The sequence below is a fragment of the Pseudochaenichthys georgianus genome, chromosome 8 (genome assembly GCF_902827115.2).
Source record: "Pseudochaenichthys georgianus chromosome 8, fPseGeo1.2, whole genome shotgun sequence".
Taxonomy (NCBI): domain Eukaryota; kingdom Metazoa; phylum Chordata; class Actinopteri; order Perciformes; family Channichthyidae; genus Pseudochaenichthys; species Pseudochaenichthys georgianus.
In genome coordinates, this window is record NC_047510.2 from 3,350,705 (window position 1) to 3,376,377 (window position 25,673).

General features: G+C 42.9%; 2 protein-coding genes across 2 annotated transcripts in view; both read left to right on the plus strand.

Annotated features, from left to right (window-relative positions):
• The window catches only part of LOC117451659 (TANK-binding kinase 1-binding protein 1-like), a 66,397-nt gene that overhangs the window by 15,479 nt on the left and 25,245 nt on the right, over positions 1 to 25,673 (plus strand). The gene's annotated exons all lie outside the window — the stretch shown is intronic.
• On the plus strand, positions 17,723 to 23,674 carry LOC117451661 (uncharacterized). Its single transcript, XM_071204137.1, has 6 exons — positions 17,723 to 17,881; positions 18,338 to 18,364; positions 18,822 to 18,860; positions 21,805 to 22,770; positions 23,097 to 23,264; positions 23,525 to 23,674. Exons 4-6 carry the CDS (start codon positions 21,805 to 21,807, stop codon positions 23,672 to 23,674), a joined length of 1,284 nt encoding a protein of 427 aa, XP_071060238.1. The 5' UTR covers positions 17,723 to 17,881; positions 18,338 to 18,364; positions 18,822 to 18,860.

Below are 25,673 nucleotides of genomic sequence, written 5' to 3' on the forward strand. Positions count from 1 at the left end.
TTGGAGCAAAGTCAGAACGTATAAAAGTGAGCGCTGAGCTTCAGTCTGCAATGTTCAAAACAACAGATAAAGCCAGAAATCTAGGTGTAGTCATGGACTCTGACCTGAGTTTCAACAGTCACATTAAAACAGTTACTAAATCAGCCTACTATCACCTAAAGAATATATCTAGGATTAAAAGACTAATGTCACAGCAGGATTTGGAAAAACTTGTCCATGCTTTTATCTTCAGTAGACTCGACTACTGCAATGGTGTCTTCACAGGTCTCACTAAAAAATCTATTAGGAAGCTGCAGCTGATTCAGAACGCCGCTGCTCGAGTCCTCACTAACACTAAGAAAGTGGATCACATCACTCCTGTTCTGAAGTCTTTACACTGGCTTCCTGTGTGTCAAAGAATAGATTTCAAAATACTGCTGCTGGTTTATAAAGCACTGAATGGTTTAGGCCCAAAATACATTTCTGACCTCCTGCTAAATTATGAACCATCCAGATCTCTCAGGTCTTCAGGGACTGGTCAGCTTTCTGTCCCCAGAGTCAGAACTAAACATGGAGAAGCAGCGTTCAGTTATTATGCTCCAAATATCTGGAACAAACTCCCAGAAACCTGCAGGTCCGCTGCAACTCTGACTACTTTTAAATCCAGGCTGAAGACTTTTCTTTTTGTCGCTGCTTTTAATTGAACTATTCATATCTTAGACTGCACTGTAACTTTTATCCATGTATTTTTTCTTTTAATGTTTTAAATGTAAACGTAATTAATTTCTCCATGACATTTATGCTCGAAAGTAGGATATTTGGGATATCCATCGTAGCCAGGGTTTACGATCAGTTTTTAGGTGAGTTGTACTGAGGAACAAGTATCACAGCACCGACGGGTGAAAAATAGTGTTTTGGTAACACGGGTGTTCAGGTAACACTTAAAGACTTTGTTATGGAACGCAAAGCAGAGTAGGGGGCTAGTACACCCTCCTGAGGGTCCGATTGTGGATGTCATGCGAGCAAAACATGGTGAAAACCGTCTGAAACTCCATGACATTTATGAGAGGGACTGCTCGAAAGTAGGATATTTGGGATATCCATCGTAGCCAGGGTTTACGATCCGTTTTTGGGTGATTTGTACTGAGGAACAAGTATCACATCACCGACGGGTGAACAAAGTGTTTTGGTAACACGGGGTGTTCAGTTAACACTTAAAGACTTTTTTATGGAACGCAAAGCAGAGTAGGGGGCTAATACACCCTCCCGAGGGTCCGATTGTGGGTGCCATGCGAGCATAACATGGTGAAAACAATCAGTCTAAATTAACAATCGGGACGGAAATGTTCGGATTTCCAAAGGGAGGTTCTGTGAATAAATAAAAAATCAAGAACCGAAATAATTGCACTGTAACTTTTATCTTTTAATGTTTATTTTATTAGCTTTTCTTTTTAATGCTTTTAATGTTTCTTTTATTATCTTTTACTGTTTTTAAATGCCTTTGTCTGAATGTCTTTCATTTTTGTAAAGCACCTTGAATTGCCTAGTGCTATATAAATAAACTTGCCTTGCCTTGCCTACATTCATAATGTCAGCGGAGGGAGGGGGAGCGGCACTGTGGAAGAGCAGAGTGGCGAGTGAGAGCTGTCATCTTCCCTTTACAAGCTTCGAAAATGTATTTATCGTGTGATTTTGGAAATAAAAGTTCATATTCTGAAAGCCAAGACTTTGTTTATTTAAAATAAAAATAAAACACCCGAAATAAAAATTAAAAGATTTATTTCTTTGTTTTTGTATTGGCTCATGATAGGCCCCCGATCTCCGTAGGCCCCTGGGCTTCAGCCCAGATCAGCCCGTGCATTAAGGCGGCCCTGGCTATGGCTAATAATCACTGATCATTTGACAAATGTACCTGAATTAGACTCAATGAACCAACAATAGTAAAAAAAAAAAAAAAGGCACGAGATGACTGAAATTGATATCAGCTCTGAGCTTTTTTATCAGCTGTTTATACTCAACTTTCATATAAACACAACTCATCTGAAAACACTTTGGCTTCTTCTTATCCCCCCACTACATCTGCATTAGTGTTGGTTTTAAAAAGGCCGACCCAAACACATTTTCCCTACCTGTCGACTCTCCTTGCTACACTTTCCATCTGAAAAACTAAAACTAGCTTGAGGTGGGTGGTCTGCAGCTGGATGCAGTCCAACAGGGCCAAGAGCGGCAGAGCTGTGCTGAGCATGTGTTCCTCTCAACAGCAGAGTGTTTGTTGGAGAAGGTAGAGATGAGGAGATAAAGGTATGTTTTTTTTTTAAATGTTGTGCTTTGTGGAATGATTTGACCTTAAGAACACCCGTACATCAGTCAGTAGAATCATCCAAGCAAATGTAGGACATGAGACTCAGGCACAGTCACTTTTTATTGTGGACATATTTTATGTTTAGACAGAACTTGAATTATTGTGTTACCAAAAACTGTAAGCTGGTTGAACTCACTCACATGAATGACTATTGTTACAACCTGACCTAAGGCTAGAACAAATAGGGAGGCCACACAGAGTTTAGTGCCAAATATCTGTTTATTTAACAGGTTATAGAAAAACTCCTCTGATGAATAGTGTATGTAAGAATCAGACTGTCAGTAGTGTGAGCAGTGTGTGGGTGTGTGGAAGGGTGTTGTAGCATGTTGGAGGGTGCATCAAACCTAGGCTGAGGTTGCTGCAGCATGCCAGGATCTGAATCAGAGAGTGATCCTTGCAGCTGGGCAACCTTTATACCTTATTGTGGCTCCGTCTCTAGATGGGCAGGCACAAACAGGACGACACTCCCAGTACCTGCCAGAGGACAGCAAGGTAGGCAGGAGGGGGGAGGGGTCGCCACACCCCCTCCCTTAAAATGGAGGACCCACTAGGATCCTCCAACCTGAGGCACAAAAACACAACCACCAAACACAATAGACACAACCAAAAATGTTCATACAACCTGCAAGCACATCTGTAGCCTCTTGCTCAACCCCTCAGCAACTTTGGTACCTAAGAAGCATTTTAAGAGAGGGCAAACAGAAAAAACACACCCCTACAGGGAGAAAAACACTAGTTAACCTAGGAGGTTATAGCATTGGACATGGCATCAGCCACTGTATTATCCACACCTTTGACATGCCTAATGTCCAGATGAAACGGCTGGAGGAAGAGACACCAACGCATAGGCGTTGATTTGGATTCTGGAGCAGTGCTAAAACCTGATCCCCAGGACTCAACTCACAACGTTCTGCACGTCGATCATAGAGGCTTTTCATTTTAGTTTGAGCAGACTGTAGCTTTTCTCTTGCTATTTGATTCGCCCGATACAAGCGGTGTTGCAGAGAAACAAATATTGTATTGGGCAATAACCTTCAGGTTCTAATGAATTAAAAGGGGGCTGATTAAGTGTTGATGTACCTAAAAAATATTATTTGTAATTTACAGATGTCTCTAGTTTAGATAATTGGGGAAATGTATTTTGGCCCTATGGAAGAACATGAAGGAACAAGGACAGTATCTTCAGCAGCTCTCAACGTTTTTAGCAATTTGGACATGTTTTTTGTATTTTATCCGCTGATTGACTGACATCGAGTGACCCAGATGAGTTAGCCTTGCAAAATGGGATATTTCTGTTGGTTTTTGGATTATTGCAGACAATGAGATAATGCACATTTTGTTCACGACTTGAAGTGTCCATCTTCTTTTATATGTTAGGCTATAATTAAATTCACAGTTCATTTCACATCAACACCGCTAAGCTAAATGTGAGCCACATGTTAGCAACCCCCGTTTTTAAGAATTGTAAAAGGTCAGACTCAACCAGATGTGTATTCACTGATGTATTTTATTTTTCATTTTTGTTGAGCTTCCAACAGACTTATTTCAGGAATCTAATAAAAACAAAAAAAACAATGACTTCAAGACGAGGATCCAGGAATGTGGTAAAAACAGGGCCGGTCTTTGGCATAGGCAACATAGGTGGTCAGCTAGGGCGCCATATCTGGGGGGGGGGGGGGGGGGGGGCGCTGGTAGTTCTGGGAGGGAATTTTTTTTTTACTGTTTGACTCATCCTAATTTTCATCCTTGACATTACATTACATTACATTGCATTTAGCTGACGCTTTTATCCAAAGCGACTTACAATAAGTGCGTTCGACCAACAAAATACAAACTTGAAGAAAACAGAATCATATAAGTACATCAGGTTTCATAGAGCGAAAACATTTCAAGTGGGTGTTTTAGAGTTGTACCCCCTAGATCTAGTCTCTAGTAATTCTGCTCAAAGTGCACCAGATTTAAGGCGAGACACCCCAGGTGAATAGGGTAATTTTTTTTAACTTAAAGGTATCAGTTAGAAATTTCTCCAGTTAATTACTTACAATAAGGCAATTGTTTTTTGTATTACAAGTTTTCTGAAATAGCATGTTTAAATATGCAAATTATCCATTATCTCATTAAATATGTGCATATTTTAACACATTTCAGGAAGCGAAATCTGAACTTTGGATAAAGCCAGGTTAAAAATTATTGTTTCATTTTGTAGTCATATTAGTATCTAAGGCTTATAAAGAAGGGATATTGGATATCTCTTTTTATCACTCCATAAATCAGAAAATACTGTCAACAGCCCTAAAATATCAATTTTTGCCATGTTTTTAGGTATGTTGTATAATTCAGGCTATTAACGATACAGTATATATATATGGGGCGGTGGTGGCGAAGTCCATCGGGACTTGGCTTGGGAACTGGAAGGTCACCGGTTCAAGTCCCGGAAAGACCAAGTGCTACCGAGGTGTCCCTGAGCAAGGCACTGTTCCCTACACTGCTCCCCGTGCGCCGTAAATAATGGCAGCACACTGCTCCTAACACTAGGATGGGTCAAATGCAGAGAAACCGTTTAGTTAGATAGTACCTGTACTACGTAATGACAATAAGCTGAATCTTCTTCTTCTTCATATGAACAAACCCTTCTGTATAGGAATATAACTGGAAGGTTTGGTGTATGTACGTGCTACTAAAGTTGAAATTTCGAACTCAGAGTAGGAGAAGAAACTCATTTTGAGAAAACGACCTTTAAAGATTGCAGTGAGGTGCTAGCTAAACCCTCCCTGTTCTTTGGATGACAGCTTGCGCTTCGACGCACTCCGTGAAGGTAATTCATGTTCGGGGTCATTTCTTTTTTGTATAACCTTGCTTCGTGCAAGTGACAATTGTTGTCGTCTTCTCTGTAAACGTTTTTTTCGCCGTTCTTTTGTCATTTTGAGATTTACATTTCTAGCGGAAAGCTAACCAGGAAGTGTTTTAGCACACCACGTGACGCATCTGAACGAATCACGTTGTCAGAAATTTACACCAGCCAATGAGATTTCGTTTCTTGGTTTAAGACCCCTTTGTACTTTCACGATTGATTGCTGATACAAAGGAAATGACCATATTTGGATCCAATGAGATTGTGCAGGAGAGACACAGCTTTCCAACGATATGTCTGATGACATGGTGCACAAAGCGGTCGCGGTACTTTATGTTACGTTAGAATGCTAACTTTTGGTGAATTTAGGAGAAATCTACTGACGCAAATAGACAAACTATAGTAAAATAAACACTTAAATGTGTATTTTGTACGTTTTCCTTCCAAAAGCCTGAAAGAAAACATGTTATAGAATCAAAATAGCACAAAATCTCAAAATTGACCAGTGCTTGAAAAACGATGCCGTGATGCCGTGCAGGCTTGGAATTTCGTCATTTTAGGGGCAAGGCCATTTGGCCTTCCCGTTCACATTTTTTTTAAGGGCACAAAGGCCACATGACAGGGCACAAAGGCTGTTTGGTTAAATTACGCTGGTCAATCAACATGACTGAAAAGTGTAGCACTAACATCAACACCAGTCGTTTTACAAACGGCTGAATAGCAAGTGTTTCTTAAACGTATACGTTAAGTTCAGCCATAAACCACATAAGTCAGTCAGGGGTAGACAGTAAGGGTAAAATGGTATTGTCACTGGCCACACCATTGTAACCACTGGCCCGGAGCATTCGTCCACCATAAAAAAAATCACACATTTGTTGCAATAATTTATGCACTAACTACATTACTACTTGTACTACAACATTTTAATCATCAGTTCTTCCTCATTTCCCTCAATTATTCATATTTGGTTTATTCAAATAATGATATTGTGGTCATTGTTAAAAAATGTCTGCTATTATTATGAGTATTATTATTTATATAATGCACTTTCTGCCTTCCTGTCATTAGGAGTTAGAGATGTAATAGCTATGTAATTGATTTGATTAGAACCTTCATTATCCTAAACTGGTGGGACATTTCGCCAATACCTTTATATTGTCTACTCTTCACTTACTTGTCAGCATAGGTCGACATTGATGTACAGAGCCGACAGAAGACCTTGTTTATACTGGCATCATATTGAGAGGTGCAGTGACGCGTCCTGAAACCAGGAAGTAAGCTGCTGGTTCCCTCCACAAAAAGCAATGGAATTTCTCCACAGGGTTTTGGAAAATAGCTGGAAATAAGGTCTGTGGAAAACAAACCTGTTTGATAAATGCACGTTTTGTTCAGCCGGATAATCTCCACATGTCTACCCTACTTTTATAATTTTCGAATCATAAATCTAATCGACAGATTATAAAAGGGTTTTAGGACGCGGCACTGCAGCCAACTCCCTGTCACTCCTTTAACTCCTCCGGTGACTTTCTTTTATTTGAAGATTGTTTGGCGAATGGTTAGGTGGCGGGATAGTCTGTAGTGAAGAAGGAGCGCCCTCCCGCTCACGGGAGCCTGCTCGTGCTGTGCTCCGCAGAAAACAGCTGTTTGCTGCTGAGCACATCGCGAGCACCAAACAGCTGTTTGCTTTCCCCCCCCAACAACGACAACCGACTAACGAAACGCTATGTTGTGGCGTTGATAAACGAAACAATTTAACTAAATTGCTAGTCAAAATACCAATACCACAGGACATTTTTTTTTACTTTTGACAGGGGCACAAAGGCCAATTTGGCCGTGAATTGCATTTTTTTTAACAGGGCATCACGGCCAACCTGCGGGGCAACGACGGCCATGGCCGTCGTGGCCGTCGTGAAATTCCCACCCTGCTGCCGTGTCTCGCCTTAAGCATTATCCCCCCAATTAAAACATGTTCAAACAATAATTAATACATTTGAAACCTTATATAACCAACATGTCAATACGTTTCAGTTGTTGTAGTGTATTGGTTTTTTGTAGAGATTTTTCATTTATTCTTTATATATTCTATTGTGTATTGCTTAGAGGGGGGGGGGGGGCACCAAATCATAATCTCGCCTAGGGCACCAACATGTCTAGGACCGGCCCTGGGTAAAAAGGACAGTTAATATATCAACACTACTAGGGAGAGAAATACAGCTTAACTACAGCTAACATCTGAAATATAAACATACCATAGTAAGTTTTCTAAATAACTGATGACTGCATTTGTTGCAGATTGCTCAGAACGCACTGCAGCTTTAATGACCTCATTTCATTATCCCCCACCCTCCTTCTCTCTCCACGTCACATTCTTTCCTCTTCAGTTTTTATATTTCCCTCTCTCATGTCTCTCTCTGCTCTGTAGATGACTGCTGACACTGTATGTGTGCCCCCCCCAAATTAGCCTTCAGCAGTGCTTATATATGGCGCCATGTCCTCAAGGACTCTCTTTCACTCTCTCCCTTGCCTCTTTTCCACTTTGCTTTATCATGATTGAGTTTATTTCTTTAGTGATGTTAAGAAATGTGCTTATTGTTCTCACTTTGCCTTCCTATTTGGTGGAAGTGGATTAGAAATATGCATATTGTGTCAATATTCAATGTTGCATCAGTTTTAACTACAAAGTAAGATTGATATAATAATGTGTATGTATGTACATATTGTGACAATCGGTATTATGATTGGCTGGTGCTTGCCAATCATGGTATGGACCACATTTCAGAGAACAATGTGAAATGCCAAACTAAACCAGAATTGAGCACTGAGGCTTGCAGTCTTAACATAGCCTTAGCCTGTAGATCAGGCTAAGGCATCAGCGGTCCCCAACATTGTTTGCGCCACAGACCGGTTTCATGTAAGAAAATATTTTCAGGGACCGGCCTCCAAAGTATGGGGGGGGCTGTATTTCTGACGGAGCAGGAAAACCAACATTTGCAGTAACCACAAGGCGCCTTTCACATGCACCGTTTTTGCGTGCTCAAATCAACTCTTGTCAATGGTGACGCTACTTAGGGCTGTGTCCTTAGTTGAAAGTAGTTTAAAGGGGACCTATTATGCAAAATGCACTTTTTGATGTCTTTTATACATAAAATAAACAGGGGTGCAAACGAGCTGATCCAGGATTTGGATCCTAAGACGTCATTGGTTAAATGTGGCACACGTGACACGTCCCAACCTATCGTCTCCGTATACAGTCGTCTAGCTGAATCCCCTCTCGCAGCTGTGTGTATCAGAAACAATGCACGGCGTGTTTTGGGAATAATATGGTCTGTTTACATTAGCAAGCGCTGTACTGGAGAGAATATGTGTAACGTAATGTCCTTGTGATAAACCCTGCGAGAGAGACATGTTTGAGCTCCATACTGTTTCAGAAATAATGCGTTTTAGTGTTTTGGAACATAATATGGCATTTAATCACGGCAGCGTTTAGCTGAGTTTCTCCCGGTAGAAAACTCTCATAGCAGGGGAAAGCTGCGTGATGCTACAAAGGGGCGTGGCTAGCAGCAGCTGTTCCATTTAAAGCTACGGTCACAGATTCAGCCTTTTTGGAACAGGGCTGTTTTAGAGGGATATGAGGCATGGCTACAATGGGTGATCTGGTTGGTAGTTTAAGCAAAAAACTTCACAGACATGTTTTGCATAGGTATGGCTCTACAATATATTTTTGAAATATTGCATAATAGGTCCCCTTTAAATTTCGAGCAGCAACATAGGCCAACAAACACACAGAGCTCAGCAGAGAGTGCTAATGTCTGAATGTTACAACACTGTAAGTTAGATAACACATTGAGTAAAGATGTGATGGTTGCAGCAATATCACTTTAGCTATGAGGCTAAAGCTTGGTAGCTAAACATGGAATATTACTTCACACACAACGATGATGAGGCAGTCCGCTGGACTTTGTATTTGACTGCAGGGGGTTGTGGGTAAAGCGGGCTGGAGCGTTTCATTAATAAATGAAACAACCATGTGATGAAGACATATGGCTCCTCTGATCTGCCCTTGGTTGGCACTGTGTGTGTGTGCGTGCGTGCGTGCGTGTGTGTTCCTGCATAAAAAGTGAAACAGAACTGAGGGAGGTAAAGAGGAAGAGGTGCAGAGAGAGACAAAAGACACAAGCAGTGTGTGGGCCGATGTGTGTGTGAGGGAGTGGGAGTTATCTACAGAGACTCTGACCTCTCTGCTTCTGCAGCTGCCTTCAGGCTCCATGCAAACACACACAAGGGAGTAATATTGTATTAGTTAAAAAGGGACAGGGATAGTTAGCTTTGTGTGTAGCTTCAGTTAAAATGATCATAATAGTGTTAATTTCCTCTGGCCTCGGACTAGACCAGGATTGTAACAACCGCTACTCCTAAGGAACATTTTTGAATAACCAATATTAAAAATAAAATCATTTATTGCATTGTATCTAGAAATATTTTTCCTTTATCCTGTCCTTCCTTCTTCCAAGATTTTCAGCCCTCTCCATCCCTGGTGTGCTTCTATAGAGTGGTGCAGGGATGATGTATGTACCCGGAAATAAACTGTGCATGGGTTCCCTCGACAAAAAAGCAATGGGATTTCTCCATAGCATTTTGGAAAATAGCTCGAAATATGGTCTGTGGAAAACGAACCTGTTTGATAACATGTTTTGTTCAGCTGGATAATCTCCACATGTCTACCCTACTTTTATAATTTTGTAATCTTAAATCTAATCGCCAGAAGCAAAATGCTAAAGTTATGCTATAAACGAACTACAGCCGAATATAGCAAGGTTGCACAACTTCAACGTCATGCCAACTCAAGATCGATATTCAAAAATACAGATTCAAAATTGTACAAGCTGAAGCGTTTGTTTTAACAGTTTACGCAGAGCACACGCAGGTATTTGATTTCAAGCAGAACAGGGGCAAACCAATTTAGCGGGGGTGTTTATGTGTTCGGCGTAATGACGTACAACGTCCTCCACAACTTCTGTAGTCCTATTCATCGTTTTTCAGACACGTAAACTCTTCAAAAATCACCATTGGGGTCACTGCTGATGTATTTAATGTCGTAGAACAAAACGTGATCCGTCTCTTAAATGTGTGTCAACCACAGACCTTATTTCGAGCTATTTTCCAAAATCCTACGGAGAAATCCCATTGACTCTGAGACAAGGGAACCAGTAGTGGTAAAATGCAAACCTGGTCTCACCAGAATGCGTGACTCCACCATGACTCCTTAACACCGCATTGCGTGGTGGAGTCACGAACTCTGCTACATTTACGTGTCTCATAATAATTTTTATTTTTCGTCAGAATGTATTATGGTGCATTAGTTACGAATTTTTGTTCTCAAAAAACAGTGCATTGTGTGTAATACAACTGTGATTTTTATTAAATTAGTTAGTTTTTAAGGAAGGCCAGAGCTTCAGCTGTGTCAAATAGATTGTTCCCTTTAGTTAACGTTATTTAAAAGATAGTTATATTCCTATTTGATCATGTCCCCTTTATTGTATTACGGACGCAAAGAGCAATGTGAGCGTCCATTACCATTGGATAACACCCGGAAGTAAGTATTCTCTTTACTGTCGATTGATTTTACAGTGATATCTGCACTACTCATCAACTCAAGAACACCAGATTATCCTTTTTGATTACACAACATTGATTGGTTTAGATTGTGCACAATGCTTTTGTATTTTTCCCCTTCGATTCGGAGAAACAAATATTTGTTCAGAGTTTAGGATGGCAGAAGACACTACACTACCCAGAATCCTCAGCTATCGTTTGGGACTACACCATGTGCTTTGCTTGACAAACCCATAGAGTGGCGAAGTCATGCCCATCTACTTCCACCCATGGGACCTTATTTCGGAAAAATTATGTATTGAAGTCAATGGAGAGAGAAAACGTATCTTTCGATCCTGTTTCAATTGTGCCATGAATTACACATATGATGTTTGTCAATCTTAACAAATCATTTCCATGTCAAAAAAGTCACAGTTTGTCGTAAAACTGTTGAAATATAAGACTATGAACAATACGCAACTAGAAAGACTACAAATCCCAGAGTCGCGTAAGTGATGTCACAATTGTTTTCCTCCACTAAAATAGAGATAGCTAAGATAAGATAACTTTAACAAGATGCCTGCGTGCTTAGTACCAGGTTGTTATCATACCAGCAATGGGTATTGCTCGTTCTTTCGCTTCCCGTCTGATGAAACGACCAGGAGTGGCTGGATCAAGTTAGCTACCTAGCTAGTAGCTAGCACGTTAGTTAGCATTACAGCCTTGTCATTTTTATTAGCCTTAACATGAAGTAACATCAAGTAACCCAAAATGTTAAACAGTAAGAGTAGTAGTCATATTTCGTGAACCCTTTGAAGAGTACTGTCCGGTGGCGGTAAGAAACGCGGGAACGGGGCCCCACGCTATACCAAGCTGGGGCTCCCGGCTGGACCTCACCATGGTTTCACCCGCGGAAGATGGAGTTAGACTACATGGAGGACGAAGAGTATACCTCTGAGTTCCTCCTGTCTGAGTCGGATGAGCAGGAAGACGACATCTTCATGTCATCGGCTCAGGCTGCAAAGCCGGGAGCGATGGCTGCTCTCCCGGGCGATAGCACACCAGCTTCGCCCTGTCTAAGCATGGACCTGCAGGCCGTGTGTCAGCGCGCCGCGTCCAGGCTAGACATCCCGTGGCCCGAAATGGCCAAGGAGACCTCCAGGTCCCGTTACGAGGGGAAACTGTTTTCCCAAACAACAAGGACAAAGAGGCAACTCCTTCCGGTCTTCCCGGAGATGTTGGATGAGGTGTCGGTCTCGTGGAGAGACCGGCCCTTTAGCAACAAGGCCCCAATCCAGGGTGCCCACTCCCTTGACTGTGACGGTATGGAGAGGCTCGGCCTGCTCCACATACCACCTATGGAACCGCTGGTAGCAGCCCACCTCCTACCGAGGATGGGCCAGCCACCAAGCAGGAACCCCACGCTGCCAGCAAAAACGGACCGATTCCAGTCTACCATGACGGAACGGGCCTACAGAGCCGCAGCATTGTCCGCCAGGGCTCTGAACGTTTCCTCGATGCTAACCGCGTACCAAGCGGAGCTCTGTGAGGATATGTCGAGCAATCCTGGACCGGCCACTCTGGACGAGATAGCCGCGGTCACAGACATTTGTCTCCGTGTCCAACGCTGCGCCGTCCAGGCCACGGGCAAGGTAATGGGGATCATGGTGGTGCAGGAAAGAGCTAGATGGCTCAACCTCACCAACCTCCCAGACCGGGAAAAGGAAGATGTGCTTGACATGCCCATCGTTCCTGAGGGGATTTTCGGCTCCGCTCTCGCTTCCATGCAGAGGAAGTGCGAGTCGAAAAAGAAGGAAGACGAGGCCCTCCACCTCTGTCTCCCTCGAAGGGTCCAGCCGCTGCCTTCGCAACGGCGGCCCTTCGCCCAAGCTGCACCGAGCTCTGCTAGGTTCAAAGTACCAGGACAGCAGAGGCCGCAGCCCGCCCCGAGTCCCCAGCCCAGGCAGGAGAGGAGGGCGAGTTGGCCTAGAAAATCTCCGGTTCCGGCTGCAGCCCAGGCGCAGCCAACCCAGAATTTCGGCCAGCAGTCGAGGAAGAAGAAGCGAGCGGCCTGACAGCCCCTCCTTCTCCCCTCCGTGACAGAGCTGGAAGTTCTTTCCCCGGCTCTAAATGTGTCCCCGCCGCCTCGAGAGATGCCTCAACGTCATCCTCAAGTCCGCATAAAACACATGTCACATCTTTCTTGTCTGAATAAACCATTTTCCGCTGACGCATCCAGGCTACGGCCAAGGGCGCAGCTCAAAGAAATGAAAAGAAAGACAATAAACAGTCCGTTAACTATAAATCCCCTTCTGAGAGCAGCTACGGCCTCTCTCAAAAGGCGGATAATAAACGGGTCTGTGAAGGCACCACCGCCACACGCATGTGCAGTGCCGGTTGGGGCTTTAAGGGCACTACCGTCATGCGCATGCGCAGTGCCGGCTAGAGCTGTAATGGACAGCCCGCCAATTCTTCCCCTTTTAAGAGCAGCTACGGCACCTCTCAAAGGACGGATTATTGACGGGTCCGTGAAGCCACCGCCACACGCATGCGCAGTGACTGCTGGGGCTTTAAGGGCACCACCGGCACGCGCAGGCGCAGTGCCGACTGGAACCGTGAGGGCACCACCGGCACACACATGCGCAGTGCCGCCTGGAGCTATAAAGGCACCTCCGTCACGCGCATGCGCAGTGCCGACCGGAGCCGTAAGAGTGACATCCCAGCTGGCTCTAAGGAGCATACAGCAGGAGATACTCACGACATCTGCCTGGGCTTCTCAAAACAGTTATAATTTATCTGTTTTCACAAACCCAGAGAGAGTCAACCCATATTCCGGAGAGAGAGGTTCTCTCTCTCCTAGAAAGAGGGGTTTTATCTATAAAGCCCACCGAGCGGAGTCAGATTACGGAGGAAAATGTCCTCGTAAAGCACCCACTCAACATGGGCCTCATAATAAAACTAAACCCCGAACGCCACGGCGTACGGAGAGTTTTTGTTATTATGAAATGCGTAGTGGCACTACACCCGACTTTTCCAGTGCGGGACGCGCCTACGGGTGCAGTCCTTTCACGGAAGGTGGTCACCACGGACGCAGGTCAGACGGGCTGATAGGGGATTTACGAAGGTCGCCCGGTGAGAGGTCTCTAGAACAGAGACTTCCAGCGGGCGCACGTAAACTACCCGGAGCTTTTAGCGGTGTTCCCCACCCAAAAACGCTTCCTGCCTTCTCTCAGAGGACATCATGTCCTCGTGAGGACAGATAACACGATATCGTGTATGAACCGCCAGGGGAGGTTGCGTTGTCTCCAGTCACACACACTGGCACACAAATTGATCCCTTGGAGCGGCAGACGTCTCCTCTCTCTGAGAACGACACAGGTACCGGGAGTTATGCACCTAGGGACAGAATTACTGTCAAAAGGTGCACCACTCTATGCAGACTGGACTCCTCATCCAAGGATCGGGAGTCCGCTGTGGGTGCGTTACGGCGGAGCCGCGTTAAGTCTGTTCGCAAGAGGAGAAAATGCTCAATGTCAGCTGTTCTCTTTTATGCACGATTTAAACGCACCGTTAGGCGGGGACGCACTCGTACACGATTGACCTCCGGGTCCTCTGTACACGTTCCCACCCCTGGCTCTGTTACCCTTAACTCTGGCCAGACTGAAGGAGCAACGCCACGCACTTACTCTGATGTTTCCACCCTAGCCCGCAACGTACGGGCTGGCGGAGATATATCAGCTGTTGTGCGGGCAGCCGTGGCAGCCCCCACCACGCAGGGACAGATTGTCTCAGGCGGGGAGGGCGATCTTTCACCCACGCACAGAGTGCGGGGCACTATGGGCCTGACCCGTGAGTGGTCAGGCCCATAGTGATAAACACTATTCAGAGTGCGAGAGCTTCCTCCACCAGGTCTCTTTACGACTGTAAGTGGAGGGTGTTTGAGGAGTGGTGCCTTCAAGAAGGACACATCTCTTTTCAATGTCCTGCCGGGGTGATTTTATCATTTCTACAGGACTTGATCGATAAACACAGAGCTTTCTCCACGATCAAGGTGTACCTGGCTGCTATTGCTGCATGCCATGTGGGCTTTGAGGGTAAGACGGCTAGCCAACATCCTTTGGTTTGCCGTTTTATGAAGGGAGCTTACAGGCTCCTCCCTGTCTCCAGGTCGCTGGTGCCCTTATGGGACCTGGCAGTGGTTTTAAATGGGCTCAAAATGACCCCAATTGAACCCCTGGAAGGAGCTGACATGAAACATCTGTCACTCAAGACAGTGCTGTTACTGGCCCTGGCATCCGCCAAGCGGGTCAGCGATATTCACGCACTGTCTGTACATCCCTCATGCACTCAGTTTGCCCCAGGGCAAACGAGAGTGTTTTTGAAACCAAACCTTGCCTTTACACCAAAGGTGGTTGGTTCGTGTACCCCGATTGACATTGAGGCATTTCCTCCGCAGCTGGTTTCCTCCGGGGAGCAGCAGCAGGATCTATTGTGTCCAGTCCGGGCTTTGCACACATATATGGACAGATCAAGAGAGCTTCGTCTTAATGACCAACTCTTCGTGTCCTGGGCTAAACCTCACAAGGGTAAGCCTGTTACTAAGCAACGACTATCCCACTGGATCGTGGAGGCGATTGCTTTGGCCTATACGAGTCAGAATCTGCAAGCACCTTCGGGTCTGCGGGCTCACTCGACTCGGGGCCTGGCTACATCCTGGGCTTTGTTCAAGACATCTGTGCAGCAGCAAGCTGGTCTTCGCCGCTCACTTTTGTCCGCTTTTACAGGCTAGACGTCTCCGCTCCAAGCGTGGCCCGAGCAGTGCTGGGCACCTTGTTGAGTCGGGACTCCACCTGTTAAATTCTGGTTGATCGGTGATCTTCGAGATAAGCTCCTCTGGCAATACGGGAGCTACAATATCCCATAGTGAGACACCGAACGGAGTGTTATGAATGAGAACTATAGGTTACTTACGTAACCCCAGTTCTCAGAGTAACATGAAGTGAGATGTCTCACCAGACGGCCCTCCTTGCTATGGTGAAGCGAGAAGAGGTGCTTATTTTGAATGATGCATGCGTTGTGGCGCAAGCTACTTATAGGGGGTGATTTCCCCTGACGTTGATGTCAAGATCTCCAGCCAATCAGGATTGGCGTAATGAGATTGATGCTTCTGTTTGCTCCGCGATGAGGCGCATCCCATAGTGAGACATCTCACTTCATGTTACTCTGAGTGCTGGGGTTACGTAAGTAACCTATAGTTTTAACAAAATAAAATATACTGCTGTTTCTGGTTTACTTTACAACGGATTCTGTTATTGTTTTGATATTTGTAACACAAAAGCGATGGAAAAAACCCACAGCAACACAGAAAAGATGGTCTTAACATGATCCAGTCGTCTAGTAGTTAATAAAAAACAATAATATCAAAACAGATTATTACTACTAACTTTATTGTGAAATTAAAACAGAACGGTAAAAGAATAGTTTCCGGTCTATTCTGATGTCTGATCTCTGTAGATAAATAAAGAACTACAACAGATGTGTAATATTGAATGCAGCCAAACCATTTATTACAATGCATTCATGTGATGACTTTCAAAGAGTAAAGCAGGTACTGCTGAATAAAGTATGATTCGTTATCTTTTACGAAACGTTTTTTTTATATGGAATGCAGTTGGAGGTCAACCAATCAAAGAGCTTGAGACAAAAGCATTGTACACAATTTAAACCAATCAATGTTGTGTAATTAACAAGGATAATCTGGTGTTTTTGAGTTGATGAGTAATGCAGATAGCACTGTAAAATCAATCGACAGTAAAGAGAATACTTACTTCCGGGTGTAAAGTCCTGCGTTATCCAATGGCCTGTTATACTGAGTGATATATATCATATTGCTCTCCGTAATACAATAAACGGGACATGATCAAATCGGAATATAATGTTCTTTTAAAAAACGTTAACTAAAGGGAACAATCTATTTGACACAGCTGAAGCTCTGGCCTTCCTTAAAAACTAACTAATTTAATAAAAATCACAGTTGTATTACACACAATGCACTGTTTTTTTAGAACAACAATTCGTAACTAATGCACCATAATACATTCTGACGAAAAATAAAAATTATTATGAATACAAATAAAATAAAAGAAGCCTCCCGTGAGTTACTACAAGCTATAAAGTAGATTTTAACAACATTTTATAGAATAAAAGCTCACCGCTGGACGTTGTAGAAATGCATGTGTGCAACACGACAAAGGAGCCTCATTCACTTTACATTGGGGTTGTTTGCGTGGTGCAGACACGTAAATGTAGCAGAGTTCATGGGTGTTTCTCAATCGCGAGGATGCTGGCTTGGTAGTCGCGTACTTCCAAGTCACTTCCTTCAGAAAGGAAGCAAGTATGCTTCCAAGCCACGGTTTCGGAAAACGAAGAAGAATGGAACAGGCTAACAAGTGTGCCTCTCTCTCTCTAACGGTTTCAACATAAACTGTACCGAAAATAAATACCTCACGATGTCTATCTAATTATGAACTTGCTTTACTTTCACAGAACACATTTTTGGTGATAAAAAACAAATGTAACAAAGTAACATATTTACCAACACATGTTCCACGCCACTACATACTTGGTCCGTGCGCAAAGCATTGTGGGGATTTTAAGGAGGCGAAGTCTACCCATGTGCAGCCTCGAAATTTCCCCCAAACCAAGTACACGGCCTCGGTGGAATTCCAAGGCCCTCTCTCAGATCGACTATTTTCATTTCCTCGCTCCTCGGTCTCACCGGAAGTTGATTTGTCTGCGCCATCTTCACTGTAAACCCCAACAGTACTACTAACTCATAAGTATTATGGGTACTGCAATCAAAACCAAATATCAAGTCAACCGAACATTACATTTATACGTTCTCTTAACGAAAAGTGCTGTTTAATTTTATGTGAATCATAGTTTATGAGTGAATATTCAAATTTGAATGAAAACTTGTGAGTGAACAGTCACGCAGCGTCTGACGTCATTACGTCATGACGTTGCGACGAATCGAGAAAGATCCATCCAACATGGCGGCTCTTGCAAGCGAAGGGATTCCACACATGGTTTAACTTGTAAGTACCAAAATAAGTCGTTAAAACTGCTTTTCTTGTTATAATATTGTAAGGATATACCACCCGAAGATTATATGTGATCGTTAGACTGTTTAAACTGTTGTTTAATTCAGAGTTACGTGCAGAGCGCCGCAGTTACCGGCTGCTTCGCGCTATTTTTTGAATTTCGGACTGCCGGTTAAGTACTGTAAGGACCTCAACGTTAGAGCAGCAGTATGCTAACTTTAGCTAGAAACTCCTATTAGTCAACGGCAGCCCTACTGTTTAAAAGTGTGTTACTTACTGGTGCTTATTAACGCTATTATCTGGTAAATGTGATGTCATTCCTGAATACTCCTGAATTAAGCTAGTAGCTAGCAAGAGCTGTTTTCCACAATTACGTTGATGCTAGCTAGATGTAAGCTAATGCAAACGGCAAGCTTGTATTAAAACTCTGCACATTTATTTTTGCCGTAGGGTGAAGCTGTTGCATCAATATTCAAGGTAAGTTATTGCTAACCCATACTGTGTTCTGTTTTTTCAATTAATTAATTTAGAACTTTTTTCCAGTAGGTTTATTTATTTAATTAGGTATTCACAACATTGAACAGAACTGGCCTTTCTACAGTAATCCGATCATCATGCTTTGTTGAAGTTGCATGGTTGAAATGGTTCAATGGAGTGTAAGGACGTTAACGTCAGAGCAGCAGCATGTTAACTTTAGCTAGTAACTCCTATCAGTCAACGGCAGCCCTACTGTTTATAAGTGTGTTACTGGTGCTTAATGTTATCCGATATTATATGGTAAATGTGATGTTATTCCTGAATTAAGCTAGTAGCTAGCTAGGGCTGTTTTCCACAATTACGTTGAGGCCTACACACAGGCATGTTTGCTAGTGACAGTAAGCTAATGAAAACTGCAAACTTGTATTAAAACTCTGCACATTTCTTTTTGTCGTAGGGTGAAGCTGGTTCAGAGCAGTGAGACTCAAGATTCAAGGTAACTTGAACAGAACTGGCCTATCTACAGATCCGATCATCATGCTTTGTTGAAATGGTTCAATGGCGTGGAAGTGCAAATTATGTGCTGTCTCGTCAGACACCCAGGCTCAGTTATTTAGGCACTATCGTTTGAAGCATAGCCAGTACTCAAGAGTTAGCCCTTTGCCATGTGTCTATGACTCTTGCATTTGTACATTTCAATCATTTAATGCATTGAAAATTCATTTATCACGGCTTCACAAAAATGTGTGTAGTACTGGTGCAAGTGAGGGAGCACAAGGAGGATGTGCAATTTTTAGCTGCCCCTTGTGTAACTTTAAACATTCGTTCTCTGAAGCAACAGTGTTCAGTCATTTAAGGGGACACTTAAAGAACCTTGAAACTGTAACATGCCCATTTAAGAACTGTAGCTACAGCACAAATGTCTATTCATCATTTAATGCTCACAAAAGCAGGAACCATGCAGGTAGTTTGGACATTTGTGAAGACATTGTGTCGACACAAAATGATAGTGCCCCAGTCTTGACAGCTACTGACCCTGAGGACGAGAATCCTGCTCAGTGTCAGCATGCAGACACGTTTGATTCTCCTGAGGCTGACGCCAGCCAGTTGAGAGCCCAGTTACACCATAATTTGTCCTCGCTCTTCCTGAAGATGCAAACTATTCTTCATGTTTCCGATATGGCATCCAAAGAGATAATTGATCATCTGACTCAGATATTTTCCTTGTCTCAACCTGTTATAAAAGACACTTTAAAAGAGGTTTTTAAGAGGCATCAGATTTCTCCTACTGAAGCTATCATGAACGATTTGGTGAGTGCTGTTATGGACTCAAATATTTTTGTCAGTGCCACAGCTAAAGGTGAGGAGTTGTCTTCCGCCAAGCGAAGAAAAACATTCATTGAGAAAAATTACCCTGTGGTAAAACCAGTGCAGTATGTGTTGGAGCCCGGCTGCACAGTAGTTTATGTCCCTATACTACAAATGATCCAGAAAATGTTCAAACACACATCCTTGACAGAATCAAGGAAACCAAGATCTCACAAAAGGGGCTTTACATGAGCCATCGAGATGGCTCATATTGCCAAGAGAATGACTTGTTGTCGTCTTCAGAGCTATCCCTGCCATTGCTTTTGTACATTGATGACCTTGAAATTGCAAATCCACTTGGCACTTCAAGGAAAATACACAAACTGTGCTCTGTCTACTGGGTGATGGCTGATTTGCCAGGTAAATACCAATCAGCGCTGCATGTCATTCAACTAGCAGCATTATGTAAGGTATCTGATATTCAGAGGTGTGGCTATAAAAGAGCACTTGGTCCATTGTTACAAGACATTCACACTCTTGAACAAGATGGTGTATACATTGAAGGCCTTGGTCAGTCAGTTCGGGGTACTGTTTTATGCGTCTTGTCTGATAATCTTGCAGCTCATGCATTAGCAGGCTTTGTGCAGTCTTTCAGGGAAGGATATATTTGTCGATTCTGCAACGCTACAAGAGAAAAAATTCAGTCTCATGATGTTGTAGATGGTGAATTTAGTCTAAGGACAAAAGCCAGTCATGACCGAAACGTGCAGGATGTTATGCAAGCCGGGGATGGTAAAAGTCAGTTGGGTGTAAAAGGGGACTGTATCTTGCGCGAGAGTTTGCAGTATTTTCATACAACTACTGGCTTCCCACCGGATGTCCTGCATGATCTTTTTGAGGGCATTGTACCTGTGGAGTTGGCCTTGTGTATTAAGGAGATGATTAGACTCAAATATTTTACCCTTGAGTATTTGAACAGGAAGATTGTGTCATTCCCCTACCAATACACAGACAAGAGTGACAAACCAAAGCCTCTCTCAAAAACCTTTGCTGGAAAAGGGACCATTGGTGGCAATGGCCACGAAAATAGCGCATTGTTGAGACTACTCCCATTGATGATCGGTAACAAGGTTCCTGAGAAAGATGGTGCTTGGACTGTATTGATGGATTTGAAAGACATTGTGGAGCTGGTGCTGTCACCAACGTTTGATGATGAAACTATCCAGTATTTGCAAACTAAGATACAGGATCACAGACAAATTCTTCAGGATGTTTTCCCTGCATTGAGACTACGCCCTAAGCATCATTATGTCGAACACTACCCAGATCTTATACGTTGTTTTGGGCCTCTTGTCCATTTGTGGACTATGAGATTTGAGGGCAAACATCGCTTTTTCAAGCGTGTTGTACATGACACACAAAACTTCAAGAATGTGTTAAAAACACTAGCAACTAGGCATCAGCACATGGTGGCATACTATCTCAGTGCACCATCATTCTTTAAACCACATCAGCAGACATCAAATGTCTCTTCTGTCTTGGTTTCAGAGCTTCCTGAGGTTGCAAAAGAGCACATTGGACAACAAACAGACAGCCACATGATTTACAACACATCCAGGATCATTTTTGATGGCACTAATTATGATGTTGGGATGTTTGTATCTGTAGGGCAGGAGGGGGGTCTGCCTCAGTTTAGCAAAATCGAACAGATCCTCCTTGTTAACCACAATGTCACATTTCTCTGCCGAAAACACAAATCATGCTACATTGAACATTTGAGATCATTTCAACTTTACCCAGGGAATATGACTGTCCACAGCATATCAGAGCTCAATGATAGCTCATCACTTTCTGCATACAATATAGAAGGCAAACTGCTGTTGACACCAAAACGATTCATCCTGCTTCACTGAAAGTACACTTTAAGGAAAACAGTGCAACTGTATTGAAACCCCATTTTAACATGGCAGGTATACAGTTTTTGCCCACATAAACAGAAATCTATAATGTCATATAGAGACTACTTTTGGTAAAAGATGATGAGTACCTACGTTGATATTTTTTGTATGCATTACATCTATGTAAATAAATGTCCCTCTTTTTCTATTTCAATACCTCATTGTGTCTCTCAGATGATGGCAGCATCCCAGAAATTCCTGCTGCGAGTTTATATTGCTACAGATGTTGCCATAAAGGTAACTCTGACTGAGCGGCCAGAGTCAGTTGAAGAGCTAATCAACATACTGCGTGAGAAAGTCAAGCCAAAACTGGACTTCGAGTTTACCCTGCAGTATGAGGATCCTGACTTTGGTGGACAACTTAGCTGTCTCCTTGATATCCAAGAATTACCAGAGAAGGGCACTTTGAAAGTAGTCACATCGGAGAGTGATATTAGCTCATGTGCAAGTTCCGATACAGACATCCTTCCTCATGTGTCAGTAAGAGAGCGTCAGAAGACCTGGCCTGACATTTTCCCTGTACCCACTTTTTCCTATGAAGTAGAACATGTGCTTGGAGAGGGAAACAGTGCCTTTGAGACATATGGAAAGACATTGAAGTTAAACAGAGGCCAAAAGCACAACATCTTGGAGAGTATGGCTGCAGTGATGCACAACTTCAAACCTTACCCAAGTGACAGGGACGTGGGTATGGCAGCGGAGGCTCTTGTAACGGCTCATCCATGTCTTAAAGAGCTTGGAAGTGTTAGTGGATGGTACGGATGGAAGATTTTCCTGAAGTTTAAGATGGGGAATTATCGTACCAAGTTGGCCAGATCTGGATGTGTGGAGGTGGCTGTCAACGCAGGCAAAAGGAGCATCAACAACCCTGACAAAGATCACCCCCACTCGAAAATAAAAAGAGCCAGACGAGCTGAAGTGAATTACCTTCCAAACTTTCCCAGAGGAGAAAACCAGACCAGTCTTGAAGAAATGAGAATCCAGATTTTGCAGGAAGTTGAGAAAAGTGAGAAGAACCTCATCTTAATAGAAAAGCTCATGCAGATGACTTTTGCCCTTCGTCGCCAGGAGATCGTTCAAGAAAATCCCTTGGTCAGGGACTTTTTAGAGAAATGGCCGGCCCTCCGGATGGAATCACAGGTAAAACACAGATGCTCTCAGACCTTTTAATCTTTCTCTTTTCTGCCCCTTGTCACATCTTTCTCATAGTCTGCACACCGTTTCCCAATTGTGCTTGCAGAAACTGCCTACTTTGCACACAATGGAACAGTGTTGTTGTTCAATGTTAATATATTATAAAACGATATTTATTTTTATAATATAAATAATAATACAAATTAAATGAATACTTTGATATGATCATGTTGTAATATATTTTTACGGAAACAACAAAACCGGTTGCATCACTAATAATTTTACAATTGCATATCCATTAATGATCTTTATACATTTGTGTGTTCCTGTAGGTTTCTGCTGAGTTTCAACGAATCACAAACGTCAACCTACGGAACCAGTTCTTTTCTGAACTAGACAGACACACCCTGCGACTGATTGCCTTGTACAGGCAGAAGGCGGCACGCACTGGCAAGGTATCTGAGGCCCTGCGTGAAATCCTAAGGATTTGTGATCTCCAGGTGAGTTTACTAGAAGTTTGGTCCAAATATCAATGCTTATTTACTTTTACACAAAAACCACATTCATTCAAATTCACATCATAAACAGATAATGTAAAATATACTGGATTGTATTTTTCAGAAGAGTGTCACAAATATAACGATAACAGATAGGGATTTTTTTTTTTTTAATTAGACAACAATCAAAAATAAACATGTATATATTAATTAAAAAAAAGCCATTGCTTTTTAATTATGCTAGTTTTTGCTTGTCTTTCCAGGAAGTACAGGATGTCCACATGAAACGCAATGCAGCCCTTCGAGCCCTCCCATTATACCTTTGTACCTGTGCTGAAGTTCACTGCTGTGAGGAGTCCAGTTCTGTCTCTCACTCTCTGGTCCAGCCTGTCTGCATCACCTGGACACCTTAAACAAACAGATATATGTAAAGTGCCATGTGTACAAACAATATAACTGATTATATTCTGTTGAACATGTTGGATTGTGTATTGTCCGAGTCAGGGTCCTTTTTATTTTACTGTAACTTTGGAAGTTGTGTTACCAATGCTTACTGTTTATTTGATACCCATTTGGTAATGCAATTAATATAAACAACAAGGTTTGGGTTCCTTCTTCAGATGACTGTGACGTTAACTTGTAAGCTCAATAATGAACTCCAGCTCAACCAACCATATTGTAATATCTAACCTAATCATCTTGAAATATGACATTATTATTTGTAATATACACACATCTTATTGTGAGGTTGATTTCACATACACTACTTCGACGTTAGCTTGTCTACATACTTGAGCATAGCCAATTTAAATTAACCTTAGCGATGCATACAGTTCCTACCTACATAATAAAATATCTCTCTAATTTACAAGGATGACCTTATTTTATAACCTCAAACAGAAGTCGTTTGTTCTACAGTATTATCCCACTTAACGCTTAACACTTGTCTATTTCGTTTTAACCTTAATATATACAGTCTATGGTTTTAACTTGAAGACTACGATTAGCATCGTTAGCACCGATGTAGCTACCACTCACTTACACGCTAACCCAAGCCTTAACATTCATTACGTAGCTGATTCAAATCATAAACACATCAATAAATACTCGAATTTCACTTACCGCAAAAACCGCATTCATGCACCGTCTGTTTCAACCGCAGAGCAAGTCACAATAGTCCGATATATAAGCATGAAGAACAAACAACCACGGCCGCTTTCAAGTTGTGTTCCCTGGATGAACTGACCAGGCAGAGTCCCTGTAGCTAGCTTCACGGAGCAGGTAGCAGAGAGACAAGAAGCTAGCAGCAGCAGTCACTTGACAGAGCTGTCACTCAATGTGACCACGGCCTAATATATGCATAACTTTAAGGCTTAATATTAATTGAACAGATGAGTTGAGAAAAAATTCACCCCCCACAAAGTAGTCATGAAGGGGGAATCTAACTATACAGAGAATATGGTTTTTTTAACCACGATGTAAACATGTTTATTTCTGCTGTAAAGTTGGGCATTTTAACATGGGGTCTATGGAAATTGCTCCCTTCTGCAGCCTGCTCCTACTGGCCACTAGATGAACTGCAGTGTGTGGCACTTCCGTATTGGCGTCCTGGCTCTTCCCCAGAGTTTGCCGCTTGGTATGAACCCTGCTCTACATGAGGTCTGCCGAAAGGCGGAATAAAGTTTTAAAGACCTCTGTTGCCCCTTTCACACCAACACGTTTTCAGCTCCGGCTCGGAGCTGGAGCCTGAAAAGTGCCAGTTTTTCCTGTTCACACCACAGCGGCGCCACCTCTTAGCTCCGGAATCCGGTTCACTTCCAGTTCCAAAAAATTGTCGGTCTAGAGGCAAGAGCTTCGGAGCTAAGAGGTGGCGTCGCTTACGTCTCTCTTACGTCGAGGCGTGCAGGAAACTAAACCCACCTCCCCTGAACATGGGTCGACTGTCATGCCTGCCTACAAGCAGTAGTGCTTATAAACACACTTTATAAAGTAAGGCAACACTAACCAGGCTTCGTGTGATTTTGTTTATTTGTGCCTTACTTTGATCCGTTCACTGTTATTGATCATTGTGGAGAGAGGCAGACGTGTTGTTTTGTATTATAGCAGCTATCGGATGGAATCAATACATGGGCTGCACAGGTTGTCGTGTCCGACTATCACAAGTAGAATCATAATAAAAATATGCCGGTAAAATGTGCCTGTAGAAAACGGTTTATGCCACAATAGGATAGCAATAGCAAGTAGTCAGTTTAGCTTCGGTTGCTATGCTAACATCACCCATTTTATACCAGAGAAACTTTCATAACAGCGTTGTGATGCCAAACGTCAATTCAGACTGACACACATTCACTTAGGCTAAGGGGAACTGGGGATATGTATCAGCTGCTTGTGTGAGTCGGACAGTGAATACTT